This window comes from Zophobas morio, unplaced genomic scaffold (assembly GCF_036711695.1).
Source record: "Zophobas morio isolate AGI-343-1 ecotype UQ-CSIRO unplaced genomic scaffold, CSIRO_AGI_Zmor_V1 ptg000007l, whole genome shotgun sequence".
NCBI classification, from domain to species: domain Eukaryota; kingdom Metazoa; phylum Arthropoda; class Insecta; order Coleoptera; family Tenebrionidae; genus Zophobas; species Zophobas morio.
The window spans coordinates 7,310,479-7,332,092 of record NW_026972112.1 but is presented as its reverse complement, the minus strand read 5'-3'; the positions used below and the strand labels follow the sequence as shown (position 1 = coordinate 7,332,092).

General features: G+C 32.5%; 2 protein-coding genes across 2 annotated transcripts in view; one reads left to right on the top strand and one right to left on the bottom strand.

Moving 5' to 3' along the window:
- LOC135124066 (uncharacterized) overlaps nt 1-21,614 on the bottom strand; it is a 219,642-nt gene that overhangs the window by 123,960 nt on the left and 74,068 nt on the right. The window contains exon 2 of the mRNA XM_064048927.1: nt 3,779-3,809. The gene's annotated coding sequence lies outside the window, so the exon portion shown is untranslated. The remainder of the gene's footprint in view (nt 1-3,778; nt 3,810-21,614) is intronic.
- LOC135124063 (uncharacterized) lies at nt 16,550-19,182 on the top strand. Its single transcript, XM_064048925.1, has 4 exons — nt 16,550-16,728; nt 18,217-18,376; nt 18,423-18,892; nt 18,944-19,182. The coding sequence occupies exons 1-4, from the start codon at nt 16,608-16,610 to the stop codon at nt 19,069-19,071; spliced, it is 879 nt and encodes a 292-aa protein (XP_063904995.1). The 5' UTR covers nt 16,550-16,607; the 3' UTR covers nt 19,072-19,182.

Here is a 21,614-nt window from a genome sequence, read left to right as displayed (position 1 = left end):
ATTGCAAAATTTCAAAAATTGAACCACCCAAAAGACGGAACACTCAAAAAGTTAAAAATCAAATAGCCTGTGTAGTGTATATTCCCACCACGGTTAATTTTTTAAATTCCAATACGACGTTGCCACACCATTTCAATTTTTTTGAAATTGTTTGGTAACGGAAAGATTCATAAAAAATCGGCAATAGGGTTATTTTTTTAAATATTTGTTGCAAAATTTTTCAAATTTTTTTTCTCAATTTCTCAAGTTCTTTATTTTTCATTTTCCTGACGTTCTAATTTTCTTTGTGTCGGTTTTACATCTGAGCAAATTTTCGATTTTTTATTTCATTTATTGTTTCAATATTTCTTTCGATTTTATAATTCTTTATTTACTCAATTTTCAACTTTTGACTTTTTCAATTTTGCAATTTTTGGATTTCTCAATGATCCGATTTTTAATATTTCGATTTTACACTATTGCGTTTTGCCGATTTTGATTTTTTTCCATTTTTCCCAAATTTCATTCTTTCGATTTTCCAATTTTTCCTTTCTTCAATTTTTCGGTTTGCAGTTTTTCAAGTTTGCAATTTTTCGTTTTTTCAGTTTCTCAATTTTTGAATTTTATTGACAAATTAGAGAATCGTCAAAATTGTAAAGTCGAAAAACTGTTACACTGAAAGATCGAAAATTTGAAAAATTAGATATCGAGAAATAAAAAAATTACTAATAAAAAATTTAAAATCGAATAACTGAAAAATTTTAAAATCCAGTAATTGGAAAATGGAAAAATTTTAAAAACGTAAGATTGAAAAAGTGAAAATTTTTAAAAATTATAATTATTATGACTAGAGAGCGGAAAATATGCACCAAAATTTTGAGAAATATGATCATATGATATGCACCAAATTTATGCAAATATGCAGTAACTTTCTTAATATATGCAGAGATATGCAGATGCATATGCTCCAAAAATTAAAAAAAAAGCGAACTAAATTTATTTATAAAATACAAAAACAGGGTTCCCGAGCTTACGTTTTATTACAAAAAATACAGAAATCACATTGCAAAGTGTTTAATTACATCTCACTAACACATAAATCACGTTTTTAAAGATATTATTCTTATACTAAAAAATAAATATTTATAAATAGGACAAATTAAAAAATAGTAGTAATCCACTATTTAATTACTATTTTGGTAACAATTTATTTTTAGATTTTTTTCGAAATATTCTAACAAAAAGTTTTTCCGGTGATTCTAAAATAAGTATAAGTATTTGCAAATAGAAAAACTGCGTACTACGTCCGCAGATGTAAAAATACTTACCGGTTTAGGGCAGGCGCGACAAAACACAGTTCGTTCTTGAAGAATAAGTTCAGGAAAAGGTTTAATTCATACATTAATTTGAGTTCTCTTCGACATATTGATTCACCTGTATCCCTTTAATTGCTTTCAATACAAACTCACGATGAAAAATAATAGTATAACGTCCCTTAGACCACCACTTAACCAACGAACAAAAATTTTGAGAATGAACGGTATTTCCAAAAGTAATTAGGGCGCGAATTTACCTGGAAGGATGGCTTAATACCCAGTGGTGTTTCCAAACTACCATAAAACCCAAACCTTTCCTAGTTATTTTAAACTCAGGACAATATCTGCAATATGATTCATAAAATTTCGTCTTTCTAGATAAATTCCGATAGAATGACGATAATTTTTTTTTCAAATTAGTACAAAAATTGATAAAAATGCAAAATATGCACCCGTTTGGTGAAATATGCAGCAGAAGGCAAATATATGCAAATATGCAATTTTTTTATAGCTGTATTCATTTTTAATTAGCATGATTCGTTGACATATTAAATATCAAGACTTATATGCAAAAAATAACAGATATGCAAATTTCATAAAATCCGCTCTCTAATTATGACATATTTAAAATGAAAGCTAGAAAAATTGCAAATGGAAAAACTGAAAATTTTCACATTGAAAAAAGAGACATGACAAAATCAGAACATTGAAAAATCGAAAAATTTTTAAAATTGAAAACTTGTGAAATTGCAAATCCAACAATTGAAAAATTTAAGAACTGAACCACCTAAAAGTTGGAAAATCTAAAAAATGAAACATTTAAAACTGAAATAGCCTTTTATTTTGTTTGACCACTTCTAAGGCTTTAAAACCACGGTTAATTTTTTAAATTCCGATGCAACGTTGCCACATTATTTCATTTTTTTTTTTAATTTTTTGACAATGGAAAGATTCATAAAGAATCCGCAATAGGGTTATTTTTAAAATTATTACAGTATTTTTGGAAGACATAGAGATACATACTTTCTTGCGGTTTAAAGAAAATTGAGTCCTAACATACACAGTGTTAATAAAAAAACTAAAATTTTTAAATGTCGATATTTTTATTTTTGCTAAAAGAACACCTTGTATTTTGTTATAGTGCATGTTTTTCCATCGTCTGTTCTCTCTCTTTACGTTAAGTATTTTCTATATTTAAAGTTGACAGTGATTGCACACTGGCATATTGAAAAAAGGAGAACCAGAAATGAAAAATGTATTTGAAAAAACTGAAATATCAAAATTTGAAACTTGCAACTTTAGAATTTTTTATAAACTTAAAATTGATTTACTGCTTTAATTAATACCACAAAAAGCGCGTACCTTTGTTAATCTCTCCATAAAATATTGCAATACAGATCTCATAAATAACATAATATAATTTTTTTTGTTAACAAGTCCAAGAATATTGGAATAACGTGGCAACGTCTTATCCTAAATAATTACAAAAATAAACGGCGGTTTTTAGCTTGAAGGGCATGAATTATAACTCTAATTAAAATAATCCAATTTTTATATTTGAAAATTTTAATGCAATATAAATTTTGCTAAAGGTGTTGTGACAATTACGAAATTACAGTTAAAATTAATAATAATTTAAATTAGAAATAATATCGACACTTCTCGACACCGATAATATCCATAACATAAAATAATATCCATAACATAAAATTTTGGTTTAATTTTTCAGATTAGTGGAAATATTCTAAAAGTCCAGTTTGTTTTAAATTTCAGACATTTATTAGCTTTTAACGTGCAGTTAGCTTTATAATTCAACTATAAGATTAAATAGAGGTGACGTTTCAACAGCTTCAATTTAACTTGTCGCAAAATTAAAAACTGTTAGTAATTTTTTATTGTTTTGAATTGATTTTATCTTTCAGTAGCCGCACAAGGAAGCGTTTTTTCAGGAAGGCTTTCAAAAGCTTTTAGATACCTCAATAAACATAATTTTGTAATTTTTTTTTTGTCCTCCGTTTAGCTGACGACAACAGAACAGTGAACAAAAATTTGCATCACAAAAAAGTATAAATATTTAATAGCAGGTTAAAAGTTCTTGAAAAGGCAAAAATACATCTTAATAAAGTGAATACATAAAAGATGAAGAAACAAATTCTTATAATTTAGTAAACAACTCTCGTACATACATATTCATCGATGCATAATTGATACTGTTTTCCATAAGTTTCAAACGGAGCAACTAAATTCGAGTTGAGGTTGCGTTCAGCAAACCACACAAGCCGGATTTCCATCCACATAGGGAAATTATTTGACAATTTTCTGTACTAAATTAATTAATTAATTTTGTTTGTTTTTATCATTACTGTTGTAACATGTGTAGAACGTGATGTTCATAATTCCTAAATTTATAGCACAAAAATTTTCCAGAATCGTTATGTTTTCCCCAACTCGTTGGTCTAGTAAGTAGGATTCCTAGTACTTACTCTGCCCTATCTTTCTCCGGACCAGGTGTATCTGCAACAAAAAACTTCTCTCAAAATTCAGATTTATTAAATTTCGCAAACGTAATTTATATCGAACCGATAAATCACATACTGTGGCTTGCGCGAAAATGAAAAAGCAATTAAAAGCATTTGTGCGAGTTTATCGATTGATTTGATTATACTCAGTAATAAATTATAAATTAATTCGACGTAGCAATATTTCTACCACTAATAAAATTACGCTGTAGTTGAATTACCACAATAATGTAAAATTTTAATCGCTTCGACATAGCGTAATATTAGCGTTTTCTGCTTGTTTGACGTGGGTTTAATTTAATATGTGGCTGAAGTCGGGAAAACTATTACAACAATAATGAAAAATCCTCAGCAGCATTAATTACACTTTTATCACCGGCATTCCAGAATTCGCACAGTAAACAATTAAAAAGGCAATTTATTTCCCTAGATTTATCGTTCTCATTTAGATGAATCCAGCAGACGATTCTTAATTCATTCTTGAAGGTTGGCGAAGGACGAGTGCTCTTTGTGTCCTGGCGAAAACAAAGGTTTTTATTTCTGCAGACTGTCTGCAGTACGAAAATGGTTCTTGACAGACTCTATTTTTAAAAATGTACCTAAATATGTACTTCACTGAATTAACATCGTCATAATTAATTAATAAAACTGATATCTAACAGTTTTAAAATAAGTGCTGTGGAAATCATCTCGAAGATCAAAATGGTTTCATTTTCTGGAGGCAGTTACAAAATGAACACCAAATTGAAATCGAGATGAGTATCAGAACATCGATATTATTTTGCAACGGAACAGAAAAACAAATACTCGTTTTATTTAGACTTCAAAAGTCTCGCTTCCTGTCTTCTCGTTTATTACTTCGTTAAACTTTTAAATTAGAAATTGTAAACCTTTAATCTCTGAAAATATCATTAACGCAGTTATTGATTCTGGAGTCTCTCTTTTAAGGATAATAAAATTCAATAAAATCGCATTTCACAGAATAATGACGTTCTTAATATTTTTCGAACCTCATTTTCCGCGTTCACAACATTAATAATTTTTATGGTTGTAGTATTTTTATTTCCCGAGCGTAAGCTAATAGAACACGAAAAAATAGGTCTCCCGTATATTAGACAGATAATTTCCGAAACTACTCGACCGATTGTTGTCAAATTTTATATGTGTATTAACCAAAATTTGGATAGTCCTAATTTATGGAAAAAAAATTAAAATTATATAACAACATTTTGCTATTTAACTTTGAAACTGCAAAACCGAATGCTCTGAAATCCTGAAAACGTTTTAAGGTTATCGTAGCCATAGTAAACAGTTACTCATTTTTTTTTCTTATGCGTCCGAAAAAAGTAATGACGTGATTTTACAATTTTGCGAATAAATGTTTTTTAAATTATACAGAATTACATATTCCTGCATGTGTGATTTATGAATCCGAGTTGAGTTTTTAATCTTGGCATCCAAATTTTTGGGTACAAAAGTCGAAATTTTATAACAGTATTTTACAATTTAACTTTGAAATTGCAAAAACCGAATGTTGTGAAAAAGCTTATTGGAAGCATAGTAAATTGTTAATGAACATTTTTCCGTCATTTTACAATTTTACCGAACAAATGTTCTTCAAATTTATGAGTGTGTTTAAGTAATTTATCAGTCCTGTCTTCATTTTCTTTTAACCGCCGACACTTGTAATCTGAACGTGATAATTCGATTTTTTTGCAGTATAAACATAAACACTTGAAGTTAATCATGTACTGTAAATTGAGACTATCTACATGTTTCCCGGTGGTTTTAAATACAGTCAGGGCCAGAAAATCTTCGACGTCATTTTTCTGTCATTTTGAAAATTTTGATGTAGTTTATTATTTATTGTCACTTTGACGCTTGAAGTTTAAAATATTTGTTACGTCACATGCAGTGTCAAAAAAAGTGCTTGTAGTGTCAAAAATGACTAAATTTAAAAATAAGGTTACAAAACGTAAAAGTGTCTCACACTTTGTTACAATGGAATGACATTGATGTCCAAGATTTCCTGGTCACGACTGCATATTTCATATTGTCCACACTTGTGTGGACCGCGGGGTGATATTACACCACTAGATTTTTACTTTTAGTTACCACAAAAAGAAAATTGCAAAGTCACATTTTATAGAATTTTAAATAAATCGGATTTTGTCGAAATCATTTTCGATTTTTTTTTTAATTTTAGGATGTGAAACCTTTTCGGGAGCCCAATTGTCTTTTCTTTAAGAATATGAAATATTGTCAGGGATTCCAACTGTCTTTTTTCTAAAGAATGTGAAACCTGCCTTGTTTCTTTGTAAGAATATGAAACGTTCTCGAATGCTCCAACTGTTTTTTTTTTAAGAAGGTGAAACTTTTTCGGGGGTCCCAGTTACCTTTTTTTGATGAAACCGTGTCGGGGGGCACCAACTGTGTTTTTTTAAAGAAAGTGAAACCTAACTGTTTTTACTTCCCGAGCGTAAGCAAAGGAAGTATTGTAATCGAGTCCGTCGGCCGACTCTCTACTTTTACGTTTTCTCGATCTTTCATGACCCCTAGAAGACGAAGAAATAGGTCTCCCATTTCCGTCTGTCTGTCCGTCTGTCCGTCTGTCCGACTGTCCGTCTGTCCGTCTGTCCGTCCGTCTGTCCGTCCGTCTGTCCGTCCGTCTGTCCGTCTGCCGTCCCGGATTTTTATTAGACAGATAATCTCCGAAAGTACTCGACCGATTGTTGTGAAATTTTGTATTTATATTAAGAATATCATGTAGATGGTAAAACGCTAACCAAAATTTGTCTAATCATCCCCACCACCAATGCGATGACGTCACTTCAAAATTGTACATAGTAAATGGGTTTTCAATTGTATAAAATAACATAGTCCTACACATGTAGTTTACAACTCTGAATCGACTTTTCACCCGAAACGTCCAGATTTTTGGAAAAAAAAAATTATAAAACAACATTTTGAAATTTAATTTTTAATCTGCTAACCAGAATGCTTTGAAATGTTTCAGATGTTTTAAGACTATAAAGAGCATCATAAAGCTTTAGTCAAAAAATATTTGCTTGTCCCCTCCAAAAACTTGATGACGTCAGCTCAAAAGTTTGTGGAATAAATCATATCTAAAATGTACAAAATATGATGAGTCTGTACTTGTGATCTATCACTCCATTCATATTTTTTGGATTTGCATATACAGGGTGACTCAAAAAAATTAATGAATGCGTAAATATATTTTATTGATTTAATCAGGAACTACAAAACCGAATGATCTGAAATCTTGCAGATGTTTTAAGGTCATAAAGAGCATAATAAATGTTTAGTCAAAATATATTTGCTTATCCCCTCCAAAAACTTGATGACGTCAGCTCGAAAGTTTTCCGAATAAATCATATCTAAAATGTACAAAATATGATGAGCCTGTGCTTGTCATTTATCACTCCATTCATATTTTTTGGATTTGCATATACAGAGTGACTCAAAAAAATTAATGAATGCGTAAATATATTTTATTGATTTAATCAGGAACTACAAAACGGAATGCTCTGACATCTTGCAGATGTTTTAAGGTTATAAAGAGCATAATACATAATAACTGTTTAGTCAAAATATATTTGCTTCTCCCCTCCAAAAACTTGATGACGTCAGCTCGAAAATTTGCCGAATAAATCATATCTAAAATGTACAAAATATGATCAGTCTGTACTTGTGATCTATCACTCCATTCATATTTTTTGGATTTGCATATACAGGGTGATTCAAGAAAATAAATGAAAGCGTACATTTATTTTACTGATTTACCCAGGAACTACAAAACCGAATGCTTCGAAATCTTGAAGATATTTTAAAATTATCATAAGCATGGTCAATTTTTGATCAAAACGTATTTGGTCGTCCCCCCTAAAAAATTTATGACGTCACCACAAAATTTTGCTGAATAAATCCTATCTAAAATGTACAAAATATGGTGAGTCTCTTCTTGTGGTTTATCATTCCATTCGAATTTTTTCGATTTGCATATACAGGGTGACTCAAAAAAATTAATGAATGCGTAAATTTATTTTATTGATTTAATCAGGAACTACAAAACCGAATGCTTTGAAATCTTGCAGATGTTTTAAGGTTATAAAGAGCATAATAAATTTTTAGTCAAAATATATTTGGTTATCTTCTACAAAAAACTGATGACGTCAGCTCAAAAGTTTGCCGAATAAATCGTATCTAAAATGTACAAAATATGATGAGTCTGTACTTGTGATTTATCATTCCATTCATATTTTCGGATTTGAATATGCAGGGTGACTCAAAAAAATTAATGAAGGCGTGAATTTATTTTATCGATTTAATCAGGAATTACAAAACCGAATGCTTTGAAATCTTGGGAATAGTTTAAAGTTATTATAAGCATGGTAAACTTTTGTTCAAAATGTGTTTGTTCATCCCTCCTAAAAAAATTGATGACGTCACCCTTAAATTTTGCTGAATAAATCCTATCTAAAATGCAAAAAATATGATGAGTTTGTACTTGTGATTTATCATTCCATTCATATTTTTTAGATTTTCTTAAGAGGTGGTTCAAAAAAATTAATGAAGTCAGTTTATTTTATTGATTAAATTAAAGGCAACACTTATTATTAGTATTACACCCCAACCAACCCAATTTGGTAGACACAAAATTTGTTAAAGGAAAAACTCGGTTGAAACATAAGGGTAGCACGCTTATTTACATCGACTTTAACATTACAGACCTGCATTTGTTTTATGCGTTCACTTGGTTCCGCGAATGTGAAATAGACATGTTTATAACCAACCAATTGTGAATTTCACCGTCAAGAATTAAAATAAAACCCAATGTTTTATATAATAAGCGGAAGTCGAAGCAATAAAACCGATGGTCGTTTTGTTTACAGTTTCTCTGTTTGACTCTCACGTATGCTGTTACCCCTGTCATCTTAAATTAAGAATGTTTATACATACACGATTTTCAGTTGCCTCTGATACGTATACGTGAGTAAATTGTTTCGTTATTTTATTGATTATTACAAATCAATATTCAAAACGACCCAATTCATTTTCCCGAAAATTTGAGAATATAATAATTTTATTCTTAGTATTACACTACATCTATCCCAACTGATATACGTGTCCTTGCAAAAATGTTGATGACGTCATCGCAATTTTTTTTAAATTCCCACTACAAAAATGTAATGAGAAAAAAAACACAATATGCATGCAGTCGTCAAGTTTCCGACAGCGAGGGAAGTACTGTCTAAACTCTTTAGACCAATTTTTTTACGAATATGAAACCTTCTTGGGGGTCCCAACTGTCCATTTTCTAAGAAGATAAAACTTTCTCACGGACCACGACTGTTTTTTTTTTAAGAATCTGAAGCCTTATTGAAGGTTCAGACTGTCTTTTTTAAAGAAACCGAAACCTTCTCGGTGGTCCCAACTCACACATTTTTAAGATGATGAAACCATCTAGGGGGCACTGTGATTTCCTTAAGAATGTGAAACACTCTCAGAGATCTGAACTTTTTCTTCAAGAAAGTGAAATCTTCTCGAGAGCCTCGACTGTCTTTGTTTTAACAAGATGAAACCTTCTCGAGGGCCCCGAATGTTTTTCTATGAAGGTGAAATCTACTCGTGGGCCCCAACTGTCTATTTTTTATGAAAATAAAACATTCTCGGAGGTCCCGACTGTCAATTTTTTAAGAAGATAAAACCTTCTCGGAGATTCCAACTGTCTGTTTTTTACGAAGATAAAATCTTCTCGGGCGCCTTAAACGTTTTTTTTCGGAGGTGAAATCTTTTCGGGGGTCCCAACTGACCATTTTTGAAGAAAATAAAACTTTTCAGAGGTCTCGACTGTCTTTTTTAAATAAGTTGAAACTTTCTCGGTGGTCCCAATTCTCCTTTTTTTAAGATGATGAAACCTTCTCAGGGACTCCAATTGATTTTTAAACAAAACGAAATCGCCTAGAGACAAACTCTGATTTCCTTAAGAATGTGAAACATTCTCAGGAATTCCAACTGTCTTTTTATTCAAGATTGTGAAACGTTCTCGAGAGCCCCAACTGTCTTTTTTTAAGAAGGTGCGACCTTCTAAGAGAGTCCAACTCTTTTTTTAAGAATGTGAAACCTCGGGGGCCCCAACTGTTTTTTTTTACGAAGATGAAACCTTCTCGGGGGCACCAAATGTTTTTTCCAGAAGGTGAAATCTTCTCGAGGGCCCCAATTGTCCTTTTCTTAAGAAGAAGAACCTTCTCAGAGACATCAACTGTTTGTTTTTTTACGGAGATGAGACCTTCTCGGGGGCCTCAAACGTTTTTTTCAAAAGGTGAAAACTTCTCGGGGGTCCCAACGGTGTATTTTTTAAGAAGATGAAATCTTCTCAGAGATCTCAAGTGTCGTTTTTTTTCTGGGGGGTCCAAACTCTCCATTTTTGAAGAAGATAAAATCTTCTGGAAGGTCCCAACTGTCCTTAATAAATAGGATGAAACCTTCTCGGTGGTCCCAACTCTTTTTTCTTTTCAAGAAAGTGAAAGCTTCTTGAGGGCCTAAACCTTGTCGGGGGCCCCAACTTTCTTTTTTGCAAAAATAAAACTTTCTTGGGGGCGCCAAGTATTTTTTTTTTGAAGATGAGATCTTCTCGGGACCCCAACTGTCCATTTTTTAAAAAGATAAAACCTTCTCGGAGGTCCCAACTGTCTGTTTTTTTCAAGAAGATAAAATCTTCTCGAAGATCCCAACTCTCTGTTTTTTTTTTCAAGAAGATAAAATCTTCTCGAGGGTCCCAACTGTTTTTTACGAAGATGAAACCTTCTCGGCGGCCTCAAACGTTTTTTTTTAAGATGAAATCTTGTCGGGGATCCTAACTGTCCATTTTCTAAGGAGATAGAACCTTGTCGGAGGTCCCAACTGTCTGTTTTTTTTTAAGAAGGGAAATCTTCTCGAGGGCCCCAACTGTTTTTTTACGAAGATGAAACCTTCTCGGGGGCCTCAAACGTTTTTTTCAGAAGGTAAAAATTTCTCGGGGGTCCTAACTGTCCATTTTTTAAGAAGATAAAACCTTCTCGGAGATCTCAAGCGTCGTTTTTTTTTCACGAAGTCGAAATCTTCTGGCGGTCCCAACTTTTCATTTTTGAAGAAGATAAAATCTTCTCAGAGGTCTCAAGTGTCGGTTTTTTTTAAGAAGGTGAAATATTCTGGGGATCCCAACTCTCCATTTTTGAAGAAGGTAAAATCTTCTGGGAGGTCCCAAATGTCCTTATTAAATAGGATGAAACCTTCTCGGTGGTCCCAACTCTTTTTTCTTTTCAAGAAAGTGAAAGCTTTTTGAGGGCCTAAACCTTGTCGGGGGCCCCAACTTTCTTTTTTTCCAAAGATGAAACTTTCTTGGGGGAGCCAAGTATTTTTTTAATGAAGGTGAGTTCTTCTCGAGAGCCCCAACTGTCCATTTTTTAAGAAGATAGACTAGACTCCGCCTAATAATGTATTACTTTAACATGAATAAAGTCCTATGTATGTATGTAAGATAAATCCTTCTCGAAGATCCCAACTGTCTGTTTTTTTTTTTTTTTTCAATAAGATAAAATCTTCTCGAGGGCTCCAACTGTTTTTTTTACGAAGATGAAACCATCTCGGCGACCTCAAACGTTTTTTTAAAGGTGAAATCTTGTCGGGGATCCTAACTGTCCATATTTTAAGAAGATAGAACCTTCTCGGAGGTCCCAACCGTCTGTTTTTTTCAAGAAGGGAAATCTTCTCGAGGGCCCCAACTGTTTTTTTTACGAAGATGAAACTTTCTTGGGGACGTCAAGTGTTTTTTTTATGAAAGTGAGATCTTCTCGGGGACCCCAACTGTCCATTTTTTAAGAAGATAAAACCTTCTCGGAGGTCCCAACTGTCCTGATTAAATAGGATGAAACCTTCTCGATGACCCCAGCTGCTTTTTAAATTAAATGCAACCATCTAGGTTCCTTAAGAACGTGAAATATATTCTACGGGATCCCAGCTTTTCCAGAAAGTGAAACCTCCTCAAGGGCTCCAACTGTCTTTTTTTTTTAAAGAAGATGAAATCTTCTGGGGTGCCCCAAATGTTTCTTAATGAAGTGGAAATCTTCTCCGACTGTTTTTTTAAGAATGTGAAACTTCGGGGGGCTCAAAAACAGTTGGGGCCACCCAGGTTTTTGAGAATCTGAAACCTTGTTGAGGGTCCCAACTGTTTTTTTTTACGAAGATGAACTCTTTTCGGGAGTGCCAAATATTTTTTTATGAAGGTGAAATCTTCTCGGGGGTTCCAACTGTTTTTTAAGAATGTGAAACCTCGGGGGGGCAATTGGTTTTTTTTTTTGAGAATTTGAAACTTTCTCAAAGGCCCCAACTGTCTTTTTTTACGAAGATGGAAGTTTCTCGGTTTCCCCATATGTTTTTTTCAAGAAGGTGAAATTTTCTTGAGGGCCCCAGCTGTCTTTTTTTTACAAAGATGAGACCTTCTCGGGAGTCCCAAATGTTTTTTTTTAGAAGATGAAATCTTCTCGGGGGTCCCAACTATTCATTTTTTAAGAAGATAAAACCTTGTCGGGGGTTCCAATAGTCTTTTTTTTTAAATCTGAAATCTTATTGAGGGCCCCAACTGTTTTTTTAACAAGTTGAAACCTTCTTGGGGACCTTAACTCTTTTTTAAACAAAATGAAAGTGAGGCACCAACTATGATTTCTTTTAGAGTGTGAAACATTCTCAGGGTTTCAACTGTCTTTTTTTTTAAATGAAACCTCCGCGAAGGCCTCAACGGTTTTTTTTAAAGAAGATGAAACCTTCTCGGGGGCCCCAATTGTTTTTTTATTTAGGTCAAATCTTCTCGGGGGCTACAACTATTTTTTTAAGAATGCGAAACCTAGAGGTCCCAACTGGTTTTTTCCGAGAATCTGAAACTTTATTTAGAAGAACCAAGCTTTTTCGCCGGTCCCAACTGTCGTTTTTTAAGATGATGAAACCTTCTCGGAGGTCCAAACTGTTTTGTTTTTTAAGAAGGTGAAACCTTCTCAGGAACTCCAACTGAATTTTATAAGAATGTAGAATTGTCTTATTTTTTAAATAAACCTTTTTTTCCCTTTTTCTGTGACTAGTCCTTTCTATATTGTTTATATTCCCTAGAGCTTATCTCAAAAAAGCAAAATTTCGCAATATCAAATTTTATAATTTTTCAAAGAAGCTGGATTTGTTGGACTGTACTTCAGTGTTGAGAGAAATTCTGTCGAAGTATCTTTTGACCAATTTTTTAATAACTGTTTCACAGCTCATAGAATACAAAAGCGCAGTTTTCAGTTTTTCTCTATAGATTTGCAGTCTCACTGCCATTTTTAAATTTTCGTTTGGAAATTAATTCTCCGACGATGTTCTGTACTGTAATATACTTTTACGAAGCAGTATGAGGAGCTTTAAACGTATTACTGGAAAACCCCGTGTCCGTTGCTACTTTAAACACGTTGTCAATAACAATAAAGATTTTATTTCTCCTCGTCAACAAAGGGTTGCTTTAGAAACGTAATACGACGGATATAAAGTACGCTACACAAGTAGATATTGGAAAACATTAATAAACGTACTTGACCATCCACACTTAACCCCTCCGTCCGTTCCCGCTATAAAATTACAGCAAATCTAGCGTCAAAACCCATTCTCCCTATGAAAACAAATATCTCCCCATTACTTAAAATCAGCGCCTATCCGAAAAATGATCCGCAAAAAACCACAGAGATACATCACTTTGGGTGAAATTTTCTTTTCCTCGAAAAACGTCGACGAGAGAAGTCCTCGAGCGCCCTTATTGCGTTTCGCATTTCAGCTCAGCTAACTGCGATATTTTCCCCAGATATAGGATTGTGTTCCAATATGGCTCCATTGTCATCCATTACGCGAAGCAAAGCAGACAATAAAAGGGTTCCACACTGAAAAATAAATGACTTCTAATTCGTGTCTTTGTCTCCATGGCAACGATTTACTCTTTCCAGTCTTAACACGCGTAAAAACGTCTTGGAGAAAAAAAGCAATAAAGATGATCCGGTGCATGTGTGCTCCAGACGCCGACGCCGCCGCCGCTCGTGTTAGATAATAGTCTTAGGCCGTCCCTTTCACATGCTACTTACTGCTTTTCTTTTTCGGGGCGAAAGAAAATGATTGATGACCGCGAAAAAAGTCAAAATTAATATGTTGCCAGACTTGTTTGACCTCAGGAATGAATGTTTTCCGGGTTGGGAGATTTATTTAAAGGGTATGGGTTAGTCCGGGTTGATTTGTTGGGGACGTCTTTTATGTAGAGGACTGTGGTGTCCAAGAAAAACACCAATTATTATCTTAATAATATATTTTATTTATTCAGAATTATTAATTGTTTATTTAGTTCAAACTCTCCGAATTTACTCATCGTGTATCAATATTTTCAAAGGTAGATGTCATTCTAGTTTCGATTCAAGAATTTTACCAAAAATTTTATTTTTTCTAAGAGCAGGCTGTTAAATTTTGGAATATTTCCCTAAGGTTTGTTTTTGAAACAACTACTTTGTGAAAATTTTGCTCTAGACTCTTCCTGTCCCATTTAGTTGATAACAAATTGATGTAAAAAAGCGTATATTGGGTTTATTATTTTAAAAATTCTTGCTATGTTTTTCCAGTCAAGTCGTCAGTATACCTATAACTTTTTGTAAAATTTTAGACAACTTCGTCAAAGCTCAATTTTTCAATATTTTCCTCTGATGAAATTTTTGACTTTTTTCCAAATATTTTCGAAAATTACCGAAAGTGATTTTCTTGTTGATTTAAACTTGCAGAAGTTATTTTCAGCTTCATTTCTTAAAAAATTCCAACCATTTTTCCAAAAGTGGCACAATGATAATTTCTTGAAAAATTTATTCTGAAATCATTAACAGATTACGTTTTTCGAAACAACTCGTCAACATCTACATCTCAAAACTTTTTATAGATTTTCACTTTCGAAAACCAGCTAAAGGTTTTTATGTGAACTTACAGAAGTATTTTTAAAATTTTGAAAAATCTTACTTTAAAACCGAAGATTTCGAAAATCTTTTTCCAGGACTACCCAAAACGCTATATTTTCCTATTTAGTTCATCAAGATTTATATCGCAGAAATCTGTTTGGGGATTTTTAGACAACTTTCCAAAAATTTAATTTTTTTTTTGTCATTATGGAATTTTTGACTCTTTTTCAAGTGTTTTCGAAAATTACCTAAACAAATTTAAAAAAAAAAAATTCAAAAGTTATTTTTGGGTTCATCTCTTCGAAAAATCCTATCATTTTCCCAGAATCTCTAAAATCTAATATGGCAATTTTCAGATTTGTTAAATTTCACTTTGAGAATGAAAATTTCGAAAATCTTGGTTGCTATGATTTTCTGTTCAGCTCGTCGAGATTTATCAGAATTATTTATCTCAGAATTTTTTGTGGATATTAAAACAACTTTTCCAAAAACTTAATTTTTCGTTTTTCCAGGCATCTTCGAAAATTATTAAAAATAAATCTTTTTGTAAACGTCGAACTTTAGAAGTTAGGGATATTTCCGATTTCAATTCTTCGAAAATTGCTATAATTTTTCGAAAATCATCAAAATCACATATAGCAAATTAGAATTTTTAAAAATTTGAATCCAAAAGCGAATATTTTGAAAATCTTGCCCGGGACCGTTAATAGGCACTGTTTTCCTATTTAACTCATCTCGATCTACATCTCAGAATCGTTTGAGGATGTTTAAGTAAGTTTTCCAAAAATTCAATTTTTCCATGATTTCCGAAAACATTTTTTTTGTATATTTCGACCTATAGATATTAGATTTTTATTTTGAAAGTAAATATTTCTAAAATCTTGGTCCAAAACCCACAACACGCTATGATTTTCTGCTAAGTTCGTTGATATTTATACCCCACAATTTTTTGAACCTTTAATTTTTCAAAAACTCAATTTTTTGATTTCTCTTCTAGAAGTTTTTGAGTTCCTTGAAAATTTGTATCATTTTTCGAGAATCACCAAATTGACGTCGAGTATTTTTTTGAATTTGATTTTAAAAGCGAATATTTCAAAAATCCTTATTCGGGGCCATTAACACAGATTGGATTTTGATTTAGCTCGTCGCGATCTAAATATAACCTGGAGTTTGTTTGTGGGTTTTTAGGCAACTTTTCCAAAAACTCACTTTTTCATTGCTCCTTCAAGAAATTTTTGACTCTTTTTCGAACACCTTCGAAAATTACTTCAAGACATTTTTTTGTAGATTCGACTTTCAGAAGTTATTTTAGGATTCACTTTTTGAAAATTCACACCAATTTTAAGAATTTTGAAAAAAATTTACTTTGTTTTGTAATTTTGAAGATAGCAATTTTGACTGTTATTTTTGGAAAAAATCAAAAGCGAGTTGTTGAAAAATGGTGCCTTTTTTGACTGGCAAGATCAACTAGTAGTGGATGAGAGCAAGAGACCAGCCAATATTACGGTCGTTCAAGACATGTTTAGATTTGCTAAATAATGTTAAAACACACTTGTTTAATAAGTTTATCACAATATGATAAGACCAATCTATGTAAACAGCCGACGTTGCGTTTTTCAATATAAAAAAAAATATAAAATCTTGTTTTTTATATTAATTATATAAATAATAATAATCACTCATGAAGATAACGCACTTATCGCTGGTACTATATAAGTGGTAATCCTTTTTGGAATCATATTCTACTACGTTCCCAAACCGACTAACATTCCTGAAACTGTCGTACCAAAATGGCACTTAATTTGGTCGATGTTAAAGCTATATATGCCGAAGACAAAAAGCTTAAAGAAAAAGACGTCAAAGCCCTTGTCAAATGGGTTCAAGACCAACCCCATTTGCCCAACATTGGTGGTAAGCGTACAGATTTTCTAACAAATATACTTAGTTTTATAGCATAAAAGTCGACTTATACTAAACTCACTTGACATACACCTTGTAAAACTTGTATGACTTAAGCGGCTTAAGCCAAAGCAGTGCTTTGTTTTACAAGGTGTATGTCAAATGAGGTTAGTATATAAACTTGTCGCTGACGTTGCTGTTCGCCGTTGACGTTGCCGTTGGGTTTTCAACCAATCAAATTGCGGTAGCGTGGAGTGCTGCCAACTTGAAAGAAAATCAATTGAAGGGGGCCAAGAGGGACATTTTATGGTAAATTTTGAGTAAGAATCGTGTTATTCAAAAAATACTATGTATATTAAGAAAAAAAAATAGAGCCAAACATTACTTAAGAATATATTTGGTAATTTCTCGTAGAAAAATTAGGATTTTACAATTAGGCTCCGCCCCTCGGAAGATTAAAAAAATCATCACAATTCAGAAGGGCGGGGTTTATATTTTGCCTTTTTTTCTTAATATACATAGTTAGTATTCTTTGAACAACACAGTACTCAAAAACATGTTTTTAATTTCTTGTAAAAATGGTACATTTTTGCAAGGAAATATTTTAATATTTCGTTATACAAATTTTCCATTTTAAACATGTTTTAAGTTTCATATTGTGGAAATCAGTTTACACATATTAAAACAAAAACGCAAAATGTAAGCCCCCCCCCCCCCACCCGCCCTATCTCAATTGTGATGTTTTTTTTTATTGGCCGTGAACCAAGGGGGCGGAACTTAACTGCAAAATACTTATTTCTTTACAAGAAATTAAAAACATGTTTTTGAGTATTGTGTTCTTCAAAGAATACTAATGTATATTAAGAATAAAGGCAAAATATAAACCCTGCCCTTCTGAATTGTGATGATTTTCTTTTATTCTTAGAAACTTAAAACACGTTTAAAATGCTAAAATTTTGTAAAGAAATGTGGATTTTGCAATTAGGCTCCGCCCCTAGATCTGCCAACGAATGAAAACTTCGTTACTATGTAGATCACTGCAGGTATGGATGGGGCTTATCTTTGGCTTTAATTTTTTCTTAATATACATAGTATTCTTTGAATAACAGGATACTCAAAAACATGATTTACATGGTAATATCTTCTAGAGAAATAATAAAGATTTTGCAATTAAATTTCGCTCCTTTGGCTCTCGACAATAAAAAAAAATCATCACAATTGAGATAGGGTGGGTGGGTGGGGCTTATATTTTGCCTTTTTTCCTAATATACGTAGTCATCTACAGAGAAATAAGGATTTTGCAGTTAAGCTCCGCCTTCTTGGCTCACGACGAATAAAAAAAATCATCGCAATTGAGATAGGGCGGGTGGGCGGGGCTACATTTTGTCTTTTTTTTCTTAATATGTGTAGACTTATTTCGACGACAATAAACTTAAAACATGCAACTGCAACGGGAACTTCAACTTCAACGGCTAGTTTATAAATTAAATCGTTTCTTAGATTTCGAGGCTATCCTTTTTTTGAAAAAATGCGATTATCGCTTCATTCATTCTCAAACTGTGATCGACACCTACTTCACTTTGAAGAACTTGTGGCCTGACGTATTCCAGGACAGGAATTTGGCAAAGTCTCCCCAACAACAAGGCATCCTTGACACGATGTAAGTTACCCTAGTCGCTAATTTTGTCAAACACTGTTCTCTCCAGGATAATCATGACACTCCCCAAGAGAACTCCCGAAGGCCACACTATCATTTTTATGAAACCTTGGAGCGACAAAATGGTCAACTACAAACTCGAAACTTTCTTCAAATACCTGCATTTAGTTTGTATGTTGGACGTGTACCAAAATGGGCCACCCAACGGGCACATCATTGTCCAAGATATTCAACATTTCCCGCCAAGTTTCGTCCCTAAAATGGAATATGGACCTTTTAAGAAATTTTTCTACTACGATTACGAAGTCGTGCCGACGATGCAAATAAAAAGGATGCACTTTTTTAACTCGAACCCGAAGAAAGATGTTATTGTTGGGGTTTTAGAATCGGCTGTTTTGAAGTCGCTTTTGCCTTTAGTGAGTCTTCATGAGTCGGTTGACGATTTGGTGAAGTATGTTCCCAAGGAGTGCTTGCCTCAGGATTATGGTGGTTTGTTAGATACTTCAGATGCTTTGCATGGTGAGAACTAATTCTGGTGTGATTTTGAATTTCCAGTTTTGTTTTTTGCAGAGAAGAGCAAAAGCGAGTTGTTGAAGAATGGTGCCTTCTTTGAGTGGCAAGATCAGTTGACGGTTGATGAGAGTAAGAGGCCAGCTAACAACACGATTGCTCAGAATATGTTTGGATTTGGAAAATAGTCAAACTGGGAAAATTTCTCTAGTTTGAGTTGTTCCTAGGGTTACATGTCTGGAAAAATTGGTGCTCGTTGTAGTTTTTGTTGAAATTAAATATAGTGAAATAAAGAGTACAAAAAATGTTTGTATTTACACGTTATTAACAAAAATTATCTTAAACTGTAAGAAATAAATATACGAGTTCGCTAAGGGTTAACACAACAAAAGATAATACATGTATTATCAGAATTACATAAGCGTAGACCAGAATTCTAGACAACTAGGAGATAGTCAAAACTTCAAGACAACATTCATGAAAATATTGTAAGCTGATAAGGACAAGATGTATCTTCTTTTACCAATTTTGAAAAAACAAAGATTTATTTTAAGCGCTATTGACGTGAGATTAAGATACGATGTATCTGCATGTTTTCACTCTTTCGATACTAGGGTCACGAGCTGGAGCCTAGAATCGATAAAGAACCTGGTTTTAATTAGTTATATGTATCAACAATATTAAAAAAATTGTATGTTTCGATTATCACTAAAACTATATAAATACGAGTCGAATTTGAAACTAACATCAAAACGTTCCTTATCTGAGTATCTAAATTAAGTCCACAATTTAGACCAAAAGTCGAAATGGCTTTTAATTTAGTAGATGTTAAAACTATATACGGTGAACACAAAAACCTTAAAGAAAAATAATAGTTTAAAAAACTAAAAAAACACGCTTTTATTGCTAATCGAACTAAAAACTAGAAAATAATTTTTAATGACAGAGTTTAATATTACAGTAGTAGAAGATCAAACAATCAATCATAATAAATCACCTCAAATTAAAATTATAATAAAATTTAAGTTATTAACAGAATAATTCAATTCAGAGTAAAAAGCGTGGGGTGCTTGATATTTTAAATATTACAATCATTCTATTGGCAACTATCTATGAGAGGATAGTTATGAACCGCAGTAAAATGCACCCCACGCTTTTTACTCTGAATTGAATTATTCTGTTAATAACTTAAATTTTATTATAATTTTAATTTGAGGTGATTTATTATGATTGATTGTTTGATCTTCTACTACTGTAATATTAAATTCTGTCATTAAAAATTATTTTCTAGTTTTTAGTTCGATTAGCAATAAAAGCGTGTTTTTTTAGTTTTTTAAACTATTTTTTATTTTTCATTTTTTAGTCTGCGACAAATTCATAAATTGGGGAATTAATTAGCATGCGCAGATCGCGCGCTAGCTTTATCTCTTTTACTCCACTACACAGGATCCATAAAAGAATTTATAAATCCTGGCGGTCCTAATAAGGATAATGGGAAACTGTTATCAAATTATTGCATTGTCATCGATCCTTGAGACGTGTGCAAAGTTTCAAGATGATCAGACTTTTAGAAACCGATGAAAATTAAGCTCAAAGATTCCGTTACATACATACATACAACCCAAGCTAATAAAAGCGTGATAAAAAGACGTCAAAACCATTGTGAAATGGGTCGAAAACTAACCACATTCATTTACCTAACATTGGTGATAAGTTTCACACTTTGCCACAAATGTGCTACCACCAAATCACCTATTTTCCAGATTTCGAGCCCATTCTCTTTCTGCGAAAATGTCACTACCGTCTCTTTTATACCCAGAGCGTGATCGATACATTTTTCACCTCGAAAATTTTGTGGCCTAAGGTATTTCTTGCAATGAATTTTGCCAATTCTCCACAGCTGCAAGGCATTCTTGACACAATGTAATTCACCAAATTTTGTAAACCCTATCAAAAGCTATACACTATACTATAGGATAATGGTGACTAAGAGAACCCCTAAGGTCGCGATCTAAATATAATCTAGAGTTTTTTTGTGGGTTTTTAGGCAACTTTTCCAAAAACTCACTTTTTCATTGCTCCTTCAAGAAATTTTTGACCCTCTTTCGAACACCTTCGAAAATTACTTCAAGACAGTTGTTTTTAGATTCGATTTTCAGAAGTTATTTTAGGATTCACTTTTTGAAAATTCACACCAATTTTTAGAATTTAAAAAAAAAATTACTTTGAAAAGAAAAATTTTTTAAATCTTGTTCCAGGACCACCCTCACGAGATTTACATCCCAAATTTTTTTTTTTTTAGATAACTTTGTCAAAAACTATTTTGTTTTATTTCCCCATTAGGAGGAATTACCTAAAGACATTTCTTTTGTAAATTTTGACCTCCAGTTATTTCCGTTTTAATGCCTTAAAAATTCCTACCATTTTTCTAGAATCGCCAAAATAAAATAGAGATCGTTTTTTGAATCTTTAAGTTTCACTTTAAAAGCGAATATTTCGAAAATCTTTTTAGTGTTCGGGCTCCTTTTGACCTTGTTTCGAGCACCTGCGAAAATTACCGAAAGTAATTTTTTTGTAAATTTTCACCTCAAGAATTTATTTTGAGCATCGCCAAAAAGTAATCTGTGAGTTTTTAGTATTTTGGTTTGAAAACGAATATTTCGAAAATCTTGTTCTGGGACGATTTATTGATTACGTTTTTCGAAATAATGTTCAATTTTTTTACCCGACT

Coding starts and splice junctions, on each gene's coding strand:
- LOC135124063 (XM_064048925.1), top strand. CDS start 16,608: ATGGCACTTAATTTGGTCGATGTTAAAGCTATATATGCCGAAGACAAA. Junction 18,377..18,422: donor CAAGGCATCCTTGACACGAT/GTAAGTTACCCT, acceptor TGTTCTCTCCAG/GATAATCATGACACTCCCCA. Junction 18,893..18,943: donor TACTTCAGATGCTTTGCATG/GTGAGAACTAAT, acceptor TGTTTTTTGCAG/AGAAGAGCAAAAGCGAGTTG.